At 40.5% G+C, this 16,199-nt stretch overlaps 1 protein-coding gene across 1 annotated transcript in view; it reads left to right on the forward strand.

The window, feature by feature from the left end:
* Positions 1-15,940, forward strand: part of PDZD2 (PDZ domain containing 2) — a 196,932-nt gene extending 180,992 nt beyond the window's left edge. The window contains exons 18-21 of the mRNA XM_063293175.1: positions 2,935-3,036; positions 10,855-11,091; positions 11,754-11,913; positions 12,389-15,940. Coding sequence (XP_063149245.1) covers positions 2,935-3,036; positions 10,855-11,091; positions 11,754-11,913; positions 12,389-12,555 — 666 coding nt within the window. The 3' untranslated portion in view covers positions 12,556-15,940. The remainder of the gene's footprint in view (positions 1-2,934; positions 3,037-10,854; positions 11,092-11,753; positions 11,914-12,388) is intronic.
* Positions 15,941-16,199: the final 259 nt, after the last annotated feature.

The raw sequence follows: 16,199 nt of genomic DNA on the forward strand, positions 1-16,199 counted from the left end.
TTGGCATATTTTGCCAAAATACCAAGACTGCATTGTGTTCCCAGTTAAGAATAATCAAAAGTCATTTTAAGTATTTTCACATGGGTCTCAAGAGAGATCGTTTATTCATGCCAGTTTGTAAAGTCCAAGAACTGAAATATTTATGAAACTCAATGCTTTTTGGAATATGGTCCATGTCTGCATATTTTCTCACATCTGCTATTAAGTCCAAAGTGGCACGGGAGCTGGAAAATATTATGCAATTCAGAGCTTGTCCTTTTAGTCCACAGCAAGATGATTCTCAGACGTTATTCTAATTCTCATCTCTCTAGATAGATTCAGTCAAGTTGTAGTAATTAGAAGGAGACTGCTGTGTTGCAGGTCTACCTTGTCAGACGCTGCAGGGTGAAACAGAGGAAATCTCCGGATTCAAATGCATCCTGACTACAGCAACAGACTAGACAATGCAGGAGTAACTACAGGCGCTTCCACTTGGGAGGCAGAAACTTTTGTCTGCTAGATAAAGAAGCTGGCATTGAGATCAAAGCAACTGTCCTCTCCTCAAGCCAGGTCAGCTCTATCTACAAACTGAGCAAGTTATCTCAGATGGTGGAAGCTTTGCAGTTGAACATTTCTCCTGAGCCAGTCATACTGCACCTCCATTATTCCCATCTTCCTGAGTTGATGTGCCAGAGTCAGTGACTATCTTGTTGCTGAAATGAATTGGGCTCCTTACTTCACCCAGTGCATCACAAGCAGAGCTGTTGGAAAAGTTTTCAGCTGAGTAAATGGGATTCAGTTGGCATACACAGTGATTGTGTGTTGCTCTGCTCCTAAGACACATGTGGGTTTCAGGGTTGTCACATTGCACATTTGAGAAATGTTGCCTGGAAGGGCAGGGAGGAAGAGCAAGAAAATAGTATGTAGTCAGCCCTACACCTCCTAGACTTGAGTGGAGTGGAGGGTACTGCCACAATCACACATTAAGCTTCCAGTCCAGATAGTAATGAAGAGAAGAAAGACAAGCCATCTTGTCTTTCATCTCAGGAAGCAAAACATCCTGGGCCAGGTTTGTCCTCCTGGTTTCATGCTTGGCTCATCCTCTGTTTTTAAACAGTTGAAAATGGAACTTTTTGTTCAGAATGTATCAAAATCTGTACCTAAAGAGGATGGAAAGACCTCAAGGGTTTTTGTTGTTGTTGTTGTTTTTAAGGAGTATGGCCAAACCTGGAACTGACCCAATTTGTCCAATCAAGATTCATTGGCACCTTCTTTTTTATTTTGCTTCCTCAAATATTGTACCACTGAAGTTTACCAACAAGCAACAAGTTTCCACCAGTCTTTATTGGTGCAATTTATTTATTGTACAATTTGTCTACCATTTCAGTCCTCATGGATTCTGGGTGGTTTATGGATGTTAAAATAGCAATCTTTTGAACAAGAAACAAAATAAAGAGATTGCATGAACCATCAGAGTAGCTTAGCACACCTTTAAAGTATTATTTTTTAAATGAAACTCCAAAATGCAGGCGTAACACCTGAATGTCCCTGCCCTGTCTACTGTCTCCTATGGTCTTGATCTATCTGAAAAAACCCTACAAAAACAAAAAAAATGCAAAACAGAACATGGCTACTTGGCCACAAAAGTTTCCCTACTTTTTATTTAGCAGATTCAGCCACATTTCTGGCAATTAGGGTTTACGTTAAACCCTATCTGGCCTGTCTGAGCTGCTTCTGTAACAAAAGTGTCTATATTGAACTATGTCAAAACTAGAACATGAATTTTTGTAGAATTTTTATACCCCACCCCACCTCCCCACGTGAATATTAACTATTCCAGATCAGACTTAAAGTAACAAAGAACAATAAAAAAAGAAAGGTGTCACTTTGTCAAGTCATGACTTCCAGTTTTCATTGTTCTTGTCCCCTTTTTGCATTCTTTTGTATCAGAGGTTTCGAAGTGCTAAAAATTAGGAGTTGCATTGCGTGCCAGCAGAAATGTTTTCCACAAAGATAAAACTGCTCTTGGGTACAGCCCATCATTCTATGCGACAGTAAAACTTCCAGCAAATAGTATGGAAAGTGGTCAAACATTGGCATAATATTAGCAATTAAAAGTCTGGGAGAAGATGTAGGTCTTCATCTAGAGTTAGTATGCTGGTCTATGACTGAAATAAAATAGATTGATGCCTCTAGAGTTAGAAACTGGTGAATTTCCTTTGGTAGAGGCTTCCATAAATAGGGTGCTATCACTGAAAAGGCCCTAGTCACCACTTATTCACCTTGCCTTTCATAGTGTAGAAGAGGTCCTCTGTTGTCTCACAGCACCAGTGGGTGGTGGAGATAGGAATCCCTTCAAATACTCTGATTTCTGCTGTCAAGAGCTTTAAATTGCTTAGAGTTGTGCTTGGAGGTAGTGAGATGGGTTCCCACCATCAGTTTCCAATCAAAGACTTTCAGTTTTGTGCACAGGGTGAAGTTGCACAATGAGAGGCAACGCTATAACTCAAAATGAATGGCTGGACACATGTTTTGCTCATGTGCTTTATGTAGTCCACATGTGCCTGTCGGTCCATTTCTACTTTTCTGCTTGGTGAGATTGGAGCTTGGCTACATGTGCAGATGACACTTTTCATTTTATTATTAATTTGATGGGCACTGAAAATTAATTCCAGGCCTGAACTCTGGAAGAGGCAACTTAAACTAAGCTGTGGTTTGCTTGGCTCCTTATGGTGTTTTGGTAACATTAAGTACAGTCAAATCTCTTCCTCAGCCTTTCCAGGTTAAAAACTTTAAATTATAAAATTGTAGTTATTTTAAGTAAAGATTTAGACTTTTTTTTAAAATGTCCATCATCTTCCAGGCATTTTGTGTGAATTGTGGGGCTTTTTTTTTCCCAAGGGTTTTTAATCTTTGGATATTTTGTCTCCCTCCCCTCCCCTTTTTTGGGATCAGAGCAAAGAAGATGTTTACTTTGTAGTCTTGAATAAAGAGGAAGGTTCTGGCCTGGGATTTAGCGTCGCTGGAGGAATAGACCTGGAACAAAAATCAATCATCGTAAGTGATGACTGCATCTTTCTTATAAGTGGGTTGCAAAGCCAGCTGGAAATTAGATCAAGATCTCATTTATCAAGTCATTTGTTAGCTGTAAAATCCTATTGTGAAAGCCTGCTTGCTTCATTTTGTATCACATCTGTTGATGCTATCAGAGAGGCGAGTGGGCCTGGATGCCAGATAAACTCTGATGCACACAAGATTGCCAAGATAAGCATCCATGATAGGCTCATAGACATCTTGGGGACTGGAAATCCTAACATTAGCTGCATCCTACCCTTAATTATGCAGCCATATGCCTTGTATTCCAGGATTCCCAAACTGTACTTGCTACTGGGATATGAGGAAACTTTTAAAAGGTTTCTTTTAAGGGCTGCAAGAAATACATTAATTAAAAATTTGAGGCTTCTATAAAGTACAACTACTTACCTACAGCAGTGTTTTAGGATCACCAGATTTGTTGCAAGATCAAATAGAATCTCACTTATGCAATCCAAATTTAAGTTTATTTGTAGAATTTGCTTGGCTTATCTATACACCTAGATGATTTGTGTATGTGTGTGTGCGCGCGCTCAGCTACAACCTTTTGGCCCAGCTTAGTTTTGGGTGTTAGTGCACAGAGAGGAAGGATGTGGGGAGGGAATCTCCAAGCATTATTTTTCCTTCCTACCACAATTAGGGGTTTAAAAGGCCCATGGGAACAAGATGTCTTCATGCAGTGTTCTTCCCAAAGATCTTCTGGGATGGAACAGTGCGGAAGCTGCATCGCACCCACGGATGAAACTGGAATTCACTAAATAATTTTTCTAGTTTTTCAGGGAGTTAGGATTTCTCCCCCCTTTTTGCAGTGTTCCCCTTATTTTAGGCTTATACTACAGCTTTTGTGCAGTTTCTAAGTGGTGGGGAAGCCAACATCAAAAGTACAGTCAGAAAAAGCTCTGGGAGTCACAGAAAACAGGTGCAGTTGTTCAGTCCTGGGAGTGCAGGTTATCCTTCCCTGCTTAAGTAGAAGGAAAAGTCCTCCAACTATTTGGGATAGTAAAAAAAGGGCAACTCTCTCAACTTGAATCCTACTCTTCGATTTCATGTAGAGTTGGCAAAAGTATGGAAGTGCCTTCTAGGATTTTTTTTTGACTTGCCTGGCTAGCCTACAGACCCAGATTTCCCTGGGGGTTTTCTGTCCAAGTACTAAGCAGGTCTGACTCTGCAGGGTTGAGCTTTGTGGTAGGGAGTATCAACCAAGGGTGACCAGATATTGCACCTACCTGGGCCATATTTTGCATAAACTCCACTCATAATTTTATCAGAATTTCCCAGCCAAACATTCCCTCTACACTATGCAGGTTGAAGAAGGGGGATTTTACTTTTAATTAGTTCCTGATCCCTTTCACATAGCACCATCAGATGGCTTGCTCTTACTCTTACACAGCGGCTGATCCACTGTTCTTACTTTTGGTGTGCATATGTGTGTGTCTTTGTGTCATTGTTGACTCCTGTCGACTGCCTGGACAAGTCCTTGCGGTTTTCTTGGCAAGATTTTGGAAGTGGTTTGCCACTGACTGCTTCCTAGGGCTGAGAGAGAGTGACTGGCCCAAGGTCACCCAACTGGCTTCGTGCCTAAGGCAGGACTAGAACTCACAGTCTCCCAGTTTCTAGCCTGGTGCCTTAACCACTACACCAAACTGGCTCTTGTTCTTACATTATGTGCTCTCTAATATGTGCAGAGAATTCTACTGTGCCTTTGCTCCAGGAAAGAGAAGCAATGTGACTTCTGAAGCAGAGGCCCAGTAGCACTGCCCGCCTTCAGAGAAGAATTGCCCAGTGCATCCCTGCATGAATTAATGCTCTAGGGATAATCTAATTTCCAATCAGAAGCTTACATCTGTGTCAGAAATCAGTGAGTAAGAGTATCTACTCTTAAACACTTGCATGTAGACGTGAATCAGGCCTCTGACTTTATTTAAAACAAATATAAATACTACATCTATCAAAACCTGGGAGATTTGTAGTCTACCTTCTCTCTAGGTTTTACAAGAAGTAGCTTACCCTTCTATGTGTCTTACATGATTATACCAGTCCTACTTGAATTGTAACTTGTATTTATTTTGTTTTTATTTATATTCCATTCAAGAGTTCAATGCAACTTGCATAGTATTTCTAGGTAATTTTCTGAATCATTCCATGCATTTTACAGAAACAAACTGGCTTCTTCAGTGGTAGAGATAAGTACCTTGAGACTGAAGGCAACGGCTTACTTGAGTTCAGCTCAGCTCCTGATGACAGTATTATGGAAGTGATTTGCTGCTGTCTCCTTTTGGGTGTTTTTCAACTTCCCAATCTAGGCTACAGCCTTGGGACTTCCAGGTGTCTCCCATCCAAAGGCAAAACAGGTCCAACCCTGCTTAGTTTCTCAGTCAGTCAAAGTCAGCTAAACACTGCCACCTGCTGGGTCACTGTGAGACTAGGACTGTGTCAAAGGGATGTTTGGCTTCAGTGAAGCTTCAAGTGAAGTTCTTCTTTGAGGCTGTGAACAAAATGAAGCTGCCATGTTGCTTTGCTTCACATTGTTTTGGGATTTCCTCTGGTACTTCCACTTGCTAGAAGTAGCTGGAGAAATTCTCCAAAGCAACCTGAAGGCAAATTGCACAATTCCTGCCCTTGAATGAAGCAAAGAGTATCATCTTTGTGGAACAAAGAATCTTGTTAACACGAAGTGCAGCTCCCTTGCCTAGGTGCACTCAAAGTCATCTTCCAAAAAGTGTGTATCTGTCTTGGGAATTTGGCTCAAAATATTACAAGAACCATGTGTTTTAAACATTAGAAGCATTTGATTCTGAGGTTGGCTGACATTCCAAATGTACGGCTGTATTATCTTTCCATCAGCTTCCACAGAGACTTGGATCACATGATCAAATCCAACCACATTCTGTAGCTATTTGGGAAGTGGGCAGGTGGATGGGTCTGTTTCACTATAATTGGCACCCTTTGGGCAAGAGGACACATTCCTTTACAAGGGCCAAGTCATATCAAGGATAAAAATGCCCCAGATATGCATATCTATGAGGGTTGTGCACACTGCAAAAATTATTTAGGAGATGTGTTTGGGGTGTCATGCAAGCACAGCACCTCCTCAGTTCTCCATTAAAAGCAGCCTGAATTTTTTTTAGGCTTCCACATGAGCCTGAGAAAAGGGGCCACTCATTAAAGGTAAAGTGACTCTTTCCACAGCCCCAATTTTCCCATAGGATTGTGCATGGCACACACACACCCAAGTTGGGCTGCTTTAATGATCAGTAAAGGAGGTAACATGCGTGAATTCATATGAGGCCTCATATGAGTGCATTTCATACTTCATTCAAATAATGTCTGGAGTGTGCACGGGGAGAGGATGTTGAAGTAGCCAAGATGGTGGCTGCAACTGTTTGTGCACCTAAAACAGGGTGGGGCTTCAGCTGTGTAGTTGGGTCTGTTTTTGACCCACAGAAAGCCCTAATGCACACATGGACTACATTCAACAACACACTTTGCCAAGTCATATAGGGACCTAGTAGATGCGTTCCCACATTATGCTAAACCAGAATAGTTCTAAGCTTCATTAGGGTTGTTGTTTTGGCACAATCCATAAACACAATCCATTTGGTTAGCTTTTAGCTCAAGGTTTTGGGCAAAGGAACAAAATGGGTTGATTTTCTGGCATAAAATGGGTTGCAGATTAAACCTGCTGGTGAATGCAACTATTTGCAGGATGTTGTGATAGTCCATAATGCAGTCTTCCCCAACATAGTGTTTTCTAGAATTAATTCCCTGAATTCCCAGGCTGATGGGCAACTCTGGAAATCGCTGTCCACAACATCTGGAGGACAGCTGGGAAAACTGCCATAGTGTGTGCTATTCTTTCCTTTCTGTTGAGATAAAAGATTGATCAATAACGAGAAGTTACTGTAACCAATAATTCCACTGTTCTCTACTTAGAATGCAAGTTGTTGTTTATTCGTTTAGTCGCTTCCGACTCTTCGTGACTTCATGGACCAGCCCATGCCAGAACTTCCTGTCGGTTGTCAACACCCCCAGCTCCCCCAGGGACGGGTCCGTCACCTCGAGAATATCATCCATCCACCTTGCCCTTGGTCGGCTCCTCTTCCTTTTGCCCTCCACTCTCCCTAGCATCAGGATCTTCTCCAGGGTGTCCTGTCTTCTCATTATGTGGTCAAAGTATTTCAGTTTTGCCTTTAATATCATTCCCTCCAGTGAGCAGTCTGGCTTTATTTCCTGGAGGATGGACTGGTTTAATCTTCTTGCAGTCCAAGGCACTCTCAGAATTTTCCTCCAACACCACAGTTCAAAAGCATCTATCTTCCTTCTCTCAGCCTTCCTTATGGTCCAGCTCTCGCAGCCATATGTTACTATGGGGAACACCATTGCTTTAACTATGCGGGCCTTTGTTGTCAGTGTGATGTCTCTGCTCTTAACTATTTTATCAAGATTTGTCATTGCTCTTCTCCCAAGGATTAAGCGTCTTCTGATTTCCTGACTGCAGTCAGCATCTGCAGTAATCTTCGCACCTAGAAATACAAAGTCTTTTACTGCTTCTACATTTTCTCCCTCTATTTGCCAGTTATCAATCAAGCTGGTTGCCATAATCTTGGTTTTTTTGAGGTTTAGCTGCAAGCCAGCTTTTGCACTTTCTTCTTTCACCTTCATCATAAGGCTCCTCAGTTCCTCTTCGCTTTCAGCCGTCAAAGTGGTATCATCTGCATATCTGAGATTGTTAATGTTTCTTCCAGCGATTTTAACTCCAGCCTTGGATTCCTCAAGCCCAGCATGTCGCATGATGTGTTCTGCGTACAAGTTGAATAGGTAGGGTGAGAGGATACAGCCCTGCCGTACTCCTTTCCCAATCTTAAACCAGTCCGTTGTTCCGTGGTCTGTTCTTACTGTTGCTACTTGGTCGTTATACAGATTCTTCAGGAGGCATACAAGATGACTTGGTATCCCCATACCACTAAGAACTTGCCACAATTTGTTCTGGTCCACACAGTCAAAGGCTTTAGAATAGTCAATAAAACAGAACTGGATGTTTTTCTGAAACTCCCTGGCTTTTCCCATTATCCAGCGGATATTGGCAATTTGGTCCCTAGTTCCTCTGCCTTTTCTAAACCCAGCTTGTACATCTGGCAATTCTCGCTCCATGAATTGCTGAAGTCTACCTTGCAGGACCTTGAGCATTACCTTACTGGCATGTGAAATGAGTGCCACTGTTCGATAGTTTGAACATTCTTTAGTGTTTCCCTTTTTTGGTATGGGGATATAAGTTGATTTTTTCCAGTCTGATGGCCATTCTTGTGTTCTCCAAATTTGCTGGCATGTAGCATGCATTACCTTGACAGCATCATCTTGCAAGATTTTGAACAGTTCAGCTGGGATGCGGTTGTCTCCTGCTGCCTTGTTATTAGCAATGCTTCTTAAGGCCCATTCAACCTTACTCTTCAGGATGTCTGGCTCTAGCTCACTGACCACACCGTCAAAGCTATCCCCGATATTGTTATCCTTCCTGTACAGGTCTTCTGTATATTCTTGCCACCTTTTCTTGATCTCTTCTTCTTCTGTTAGGTCCTTGCCATCTTTGTTTTTGATCATACCCATTTTGGCTTGGAATTTACCTCTGATGTTTCTAATTTTCTGGAAGAGGTCTCTTGTCCTTCCTATTCTATTGTCTTCTTCCACTTCCACGCATTGTTTGTTTAAAATTGTTTAAAAGAATGCAAGTACACAAGTTTAAAGAAGCTGCAGGCATATAAGGACTATTTAATAGGGCTATGCAAAATTAAAACGTGGTTCAGAAGAAGCACTTTCAACCTTGCCCAAGAGCAGCATTTTTGCATGAGTCTGTAAGAAAGGTGCTGCTGCTCTAAGTGTCACCTTAACTTTAATAACTTTTTTTTAATAAAACATGGACAACTTTTTTTTTATGCTCTCACAGAAGCCTGAAAAGGGACATGGTTACTTAATGAACAGCAGACAAGTGCTGTGCTTGCGTGAGGTCCAAAGCATTTTTTCTAAATAATTTCTGAAACTTTCAGAGCTCCATTAGACAGTCCTTTGGTGATCACCAACTTTGTAATTCTGTGACTATAATATCCTTATCTAGGATTGGTAGGAGACTGGCCATCTCTATTATGCCTGGCTTGGGAGCTTCCCCAGGGACAGAATGCCAGCGTAGCATGGCCTTTAGGAAGCTCTAGTTATTTAGTCCATTCCTTCTTAAACTTCTGAAAAGCATCATAGTTTGCTTCCAAAAAACATGTCTCTAACAGTATCAGGGAAGTATTCCATAATAAATTGGGCTGCCAATCTACATATTCAGTAGATTTATTGGGCTTCATTTTTAATCAGTTCAGCTGATAATTCAACATGCCTTTGTTTCTTTAACATTTCAATACTTTGCTTTAGGTTTTGTGTTTTACATTTCATAGCAATTGACAAATAAAATGCTACAGCTAGTATTTTACATAACAGGAGTCAAATTCTGTTAAAGTGGATATTTTCTTACATTTCTTCCAATGGTTCAAAAGGCACCATTTCTTTTTTTTTAAAATAAAACTTTATTATTTTCAGAGTATAGTTAAGATACAAAAAAGAGAGTATACTGTAGAATAGACAGAAAACAGCTAAAGAAAAAAGAAAAAACCATAAAAGTGTTGATAGAAAGAAAACAGAAATGGAAAGTGACTTCTGACTTTCTCCAATACAGATATAGATAAATTTACAAATCTAATCCCGTACAATTAATTAACATATCATAACATTATTTCTATTACAATAAACCATTTAATCACTAAAACCCAAAGTCAAAACATCATTTTTTCTATCACAAGCAAGTACTCTAAAAGTGGTTGCCAAGTAGATATAAATCCAGAAACAGACTGTTCTCTTATTAAAACTGTTAATTTAGCCATTTGAGCCAAATCCATTAATTTAACAATCCAATCTTCAACCGTAGATATTTGTGGATGTTTCCATCATTGTGCATATAACAGTCTTGCAGCCGTAATCATGTATAACAACATGTTGTTTCTCTAATTCCTTCCCCATCAATCCCAGAGGAAAACGTTCTGCTTCTTTTTTGTATATTTACTTTAAGAATCTTTTGGATAGTAGTACATATTTGATCCCAGAACCTTTTAGCCTTCTCACAAGTCCACCAAAGATAATAAAAGGTTCCTTCATCCTGTAAACATTTCCAACGGACATCAGTTACACCGTTATGCATTTTTGACAACTTATCAGGAGTTAAATATCAATGGTACATCATCTTATAAAAAATTTCTTTCAGGTTATAATTAAGTGTAAATTTCAAACCTTTCATCCACATGTTTTCCCATTGGTCCAGCATGATACTATATCCAAAATTCTTAGCCCATTTAATCATACAGTCCTTGACGTGTTCATCCTCCATATTCGTCTGTAACAACATCTTATACACCTTAGTAATAACATGAAAAAGGCACAATTTCTTAAGTTCTGTTCATGTGAAGATTTATAGAAACTCGGAGGCCCTGAGTTCTAGTCCTGCCTTAGGCACACAGCCAGCTGGGCCAGTTGTTCTCTCTCAGCTTTAGGAAGAAAGCAATGGCAGAACACTTCTGAAAAACCTTGCCAAGAAAACTGCAGGGACTTGTCCCAGCAGTTGCCAAGAGTCAAGAGTGACTCAAAGGCACCAAAATAAGTAAACAAGTCAGCTGGGGAAAAAAAGAACCTTTTAAACCAGCTAACAATTCTTCAATCCATTGACAACCTTCATCATAATGTGTCTTCTTGAAGGTCCATCGGGTGTTTTCAAAAGGGGTGGCCTCCCAGGAGGGGAAAATTCACCGTGGTGACCTCATTCTTTCAATCAATGGCACTTGTTTGGCGGGTTCTGTCCATGGGGATGTACTCAACGCACTCCACCAGGCCAGGCTTCATAGATATGCCATCGTAGTCATCAAGAAGGAGAGAAGCAGCGAAAAGATGCCTCCTTCCAGCTCTGAAATGCCTACTCCTGATAGGCCAACCTTGGTGGCTGCTGCCATGGGAAGTGAAGCAGGTACTGTACAGTATGGGTTCAGTAGCAGTTGAAATGAATTCACCCACCCCTCTGCTCTCCCAAGAAATCATAGCATGTGATGGGGAGAAATGCCCCCATATGATTCATACTCTAATTGCAAATTTTTGGATGGAGCAAGTGAAACTATGAACATACACTCAAGTTGTCAATTGGAGTCCTTTGGAATCTAAATCATCCTTTGAAAGATAGGAAGATGCTTAGATATCCCAGGTCCAGACAGAACTGAACTGCTAGATTTTCACTCAGAACAGTTGGAAATCTGACAGTGGCTCTCAGCTTTTGGTTTATGAATTACATAATAAATATGAATATTTCTAGAGACATTTAGATTTATATGCATTTGTATAATTCAAGTTCAAGTCTTCCAACAGCATAGCTGAAGCCCTGCTCCCACAGCTAAAAAAGAAGTCTCAAATTGTCTGCTTTCCATTCCAAGGAATGGAAATAACATGAGGAAGGAAAGATTTCAAATTATGATTTATGCTTTTCAAAAAGTTGGGGAACCAGAGATGTCTCTGATGCATTGTCAAGGGTTGTTTTGTGCTCCCTTTGGTATGACCTCTTGGTTCTGGTGATTAGCCTATATTTGATCATTAGAACATTGTTGAGTGAGTTTTCTGAAAATTTTCTCCCCAAAGGTCCAAGTGGAGAGTTGAATGGTGCCATTTCTGTTGAACTTTTGAAGACTTCTGCTGGCTTGGGTTTCAGCCTGGATGGAGGAAAAGCTTCAGTATCTGGAGACAGACCTTTGTTTATCAAAAGAATTTTTAAAGGTAACTTGGACAATTTTCCAAAGATCCTGTTTTTTTCCTCTGCTGAAGACAGTCTGAAATCTCACTGCCCTCTTTTGCAAGTCTGAATGGCCTTGCTATTCAATGGGATTTTCTGCACAGGTTTTGCAAAAACAGAAAGGAGACCTATCTCCCTTGAAGAAAAGTTTTATGTCAGTGTTAAAAAAATGGTGCAGTCCAGTATCGCTTCCTGATATTTGTATTGTTCAAAATTCCAGCTTGCTAGACCTCATCCAACCGACCAGGCCATTCCTCATCTGTTTTCTCTATAACCCTATTCTTACCCTGCTTATCAAAAATGTTCAGTGCATCTTTCAAGCAAAGCAACCTATAGACGTTTTGTACCATGAATTGTAATATATTGTACCTTAACGCTAGAAATCAGGACATTTTTTGCACACTCTTTTTTATTTTTCAGTCTTTCTATCAATCTTCATTTTGATATTTCTGCCAACAGGTGGTGCTGCTGAACAAGCTGGAAAACTGGAAGCTGGTGATGAAATTCTTGCCATTGGAGGAAAATCCCTGCTTGGGCTGATGCACTACGATGCATGGAACATCATCAAGTCTGTCCCAGAGGGGCCCATCCACTTGCTGATCAGGAAGCATCAGCCACCAGAATGACGGATCCAAACCAGTTTCACTTACCTTTTGAGCACAACCTTACCAGTTTTGTTTGCCAGCACCATTCCATACATTGCAGGAGCTGGAATGGTGGCTTCTGGGATGTTATTCTACTCGGTCAGAATTGTTTAATCAGTCGAGAAGCATCAAGATACCTACGCAGGACTGGTGTCAAGCATCGTCATGGTCAGGCAGCTGCCTAGCGCCCAGACCTCATTAGAGGGCATATGGGCATAGTTTGGTTCCCTTAATTGCAGCCAACTTGTTCACTGAGAAGAGAGCAGCAGCAGCAGCTAATAAAAACTGAGATATCTTCAAGAGATCCCCTAAATCCTGGAGCTGACCTAAGCGAGGAACCAATTCAGTGTGTTCTTTTCTTGCAAATGGCATCCTTCTTCCTACCCCTAGGTGCCATAATTTCCCCACAGATTTCTATCCATCCAAATCTCATTTCTCCCTTCTTGCTGATTTCTCAGTCAATCTTTATCACAGAAATGCTGTGTGTTTATGCTCTGCTGTCTCTTTTCAATGCATCCAGGGGCTGGGGGAACGTAGGATATGAAAAGACTGTGAAGGAGCGGGTGCAAAGTGCACCTGCCATGTAGTCTGAGCAGCTGATACCAAACTCACAGATCCAGAGCAATAGGGAAAAAAATCCCTGCATTTTATAAATTAATGAATGACTGTCTGTGTGCTTTGCTTTTTAATGCCAAAGATGGCACAATAAAGTGTTTTGCATTGGTTGTATGGAGAACTCAGTAGCATAGAGGGGAAAAAAGAAGACTACAACTGGTTTTCTTCTTAGTATAATCCAAGGAGTTTCAGTATCTTCCTTTCCATCACATGGAATAGTTGTTCCCAACATTTTTAGCTCTCTGAATGTGAAACTCCCAGATTAAGCTCTGGGCATCTCTAGTTCAATGGTCTTGGATGTCAGAACCTGCAGAACTGGAAAAGGATTCTGCCAAAGATCCAGAAGAGCTGCTGCCAACTAGAACAACCATTGCTTAGCTTAGAAGGACCAGTGGCCTGATTTGGTGAAAGACAGCTTCAGATGTTGATATGGAAGTCCCTGGGCCCACAAAGGACACCTCAGGTTTAGCCATGAACTCATTCTCATGGTCCTTACTAAACTCTTAGCGCTCAAAGAGAAGTATCTGCCGTCACTTTTGTAACTGATAACTATTTATTGGGAAATGTACTATGTATTAGGAAACTTGAGTGTCTTTTAAAAAGTCTGAATGTTTTGAATGTGTCTGTCTGATATTTTTACACTTTGCAACTCAAACTGGGTGATGAAATGTGTCTAATGTGGATGACTTCAAGGGCTTTCTAGATATACCATGTAGTTTTGACTTCAGCTGCTTTGTGGGTCCAGCATGCTTTTAGTTTTTAAAAATGAGAATGTCTGGAAAAATATATGTTTTCTATTGTGGAGATGAGAATTTTTTGAGGAGTTGGGGAATGAAAATGTTTCAGCTATCAACATTAAATCACCGAACTTGGATATGACACCATATGCACATTGGAGAAGTAGATACAGGGAGAAAATATAGTTACAAATAATTAGTGTTTCTCCAGGACAGTTTAGTAGGGATATAATGTTCAGAGTTTATAATCTAAAATCACAGTTTGTGGCCTCTAGAATTTAAATTTGAAGAATGTTAGAAGAATGGAACTTATATTGTCTTCCTAATGTCAAGGGAAGTTTACTTTATTAAAATGAGGCAGTAAACCAAGATCACATTTTAAAAGATACATACTTTTCATTTGCCTAAAATTGCATTCAGTGCTTTTGAGATGAAATGGAAGGAGCAGGTGGCAAAGACAGTTTCAGCCATGAAGATACAGATTTCTTTGAGTTGTGCTCAATTCCTGGTAACTACATGGATGTACCCACATTTTTTTGGCAATGGTATGAAGTGATTTGCCATTGCCCTCTTCATTATTATGTGTAATAAATACATTACTTCCTAGTAAAACCTACAGCCTTGGTATTTCCTGTTTACCATCCAAGTACTAACCAGGTGTGGCCCACTTACCATTTTTGAGGTCAGCTAAGGTTGGCTAGGTGTCTGTTGCTGCGGAGAGAGTAAAATTTCCTTTGAGCTCAGCTCAGCTCCTGATTCCTACTTGGTCACATCCATATCGTTTTCTTGACAATTGTATGAAATGGTTTACCACTGCCTTCTTCAAGGAAGCTTCTTTCTTTTGCCCCTTGGCTTTTCATTCTAGTCTACAGCCTGGATTTCCTTGTTGTTCCTCATCTAAGAGATAACCAGGTCTGATCTGCACAGCTTTTTCAAGGACAGCCAGGAGCTGCTACCTGCTGTGGCTTTTGAAACAAGGAGAAAACAAACTACAGGACCAAGCCTGAAAATGTGGATTTTCTGGATTTCAGTTCTACATGGCCATAACTCCCAATATTCTATTCTAAAATGTTGGTTTTAGTAGTTTTTTGTGCATCTGTGGTAGCAGTTTCTTAAATAGGCTGTTAAGGATTTGGTGTGATTGCGCATGCTCCCTCAAGATTGTGGAAATGTGTATGTAGTTCACAGTCTCAAAATGAACAGGAAATTACTGTCATGTACACACTTTACCACAGTGTCACATGCACTAATTCTGAGTATTTCACACATAGTCAAAGCACATGCCTGAAAAATCATTTTACTGGGTAAATTATTTTAGGCAGAGAGCTCATCGTAAGGGAGGCTGGCCTGGTTTTGTTTTGTCACATTTTTCAATAAACCAGGATGATTGGAAGGGGGCAGCATGTATCAGCACAAAGCGGTATGATAATCCTAAATAAATGAATGGGGGAATTAGTTTTCAAGGAACTGATAAAGACTGGAAATTAATTAAACATACATCTTGTTCCTGTTGCCTTAAATTCCTGTGTCAGTATCAGGGACATACCCACAATTCCAGATTTTGAAAACCAAATTAAATTTATATTTATGATGAACCCATCTACAGCAAGCCATTCCATCCTTGTTGTGAGTGGATTTATTTTATATATTTGTTTGAATCCATGTATCCACAGGGAGGGGTTAAAAAAAAGTCAAGATGGCAGCTGTAACCAATTTGATTCAAGCCCAATCCTGTGTTTATGTGCATCATGATACAAAAAGAGGCGGGGCTTTGATTGTGCAATCATGGTCTCCTTCATGACTTTCTGGAAACCCCCCTGCAGATGCCCCCAATCCATATGTGCAGTTACAAGAAGTGCTTTCAGAAAAAATAAATGCATCTAATGGAGATCTTTGAATCTGACTAATTGTTTGCAATCCACTTTACTGCTGTTATTGGTATACAGGTAGTCCTCACTTAACAACCATTTGTTTAGTGATGGTTCAGACTTACAACAGTGCTGAAAAAACAGACTTATGACCATTGCAGCATCTCTGCGGTCATGTGATCATGATTTGGGCACTTGGCAACCAGTCGCAGCATCCCACCGTCACGTGATTGCCATTTTTGACCTTCCCGGCTGGCTTCTGGCAAGAAAAATCAATGAGGAACCGCATGATTCACTTAACAACCATGTGGTTCGCCTAATGCCCATGGTGATTTGCTTAATGACCACTGCAAAAAAGGTAAAATTGGGTTGGGTTCAGTTAATGGCCGCTTCACTTAGCAACCAA

This window comes from Candoia aspera, chromosome 2 (genome assembly GCF_035149785.1).
Source record: "Candoia aspera isolate rCanAsp1 chromosome 2, rCanAsp1.hap2, whole genome shotgun sequence".
Taxonomy (NCBI): Eukaryota; Metazoa; Chordata; class Lepidosauria; order Squamata; family Boidae; genus Candoia; species Candoia aspera.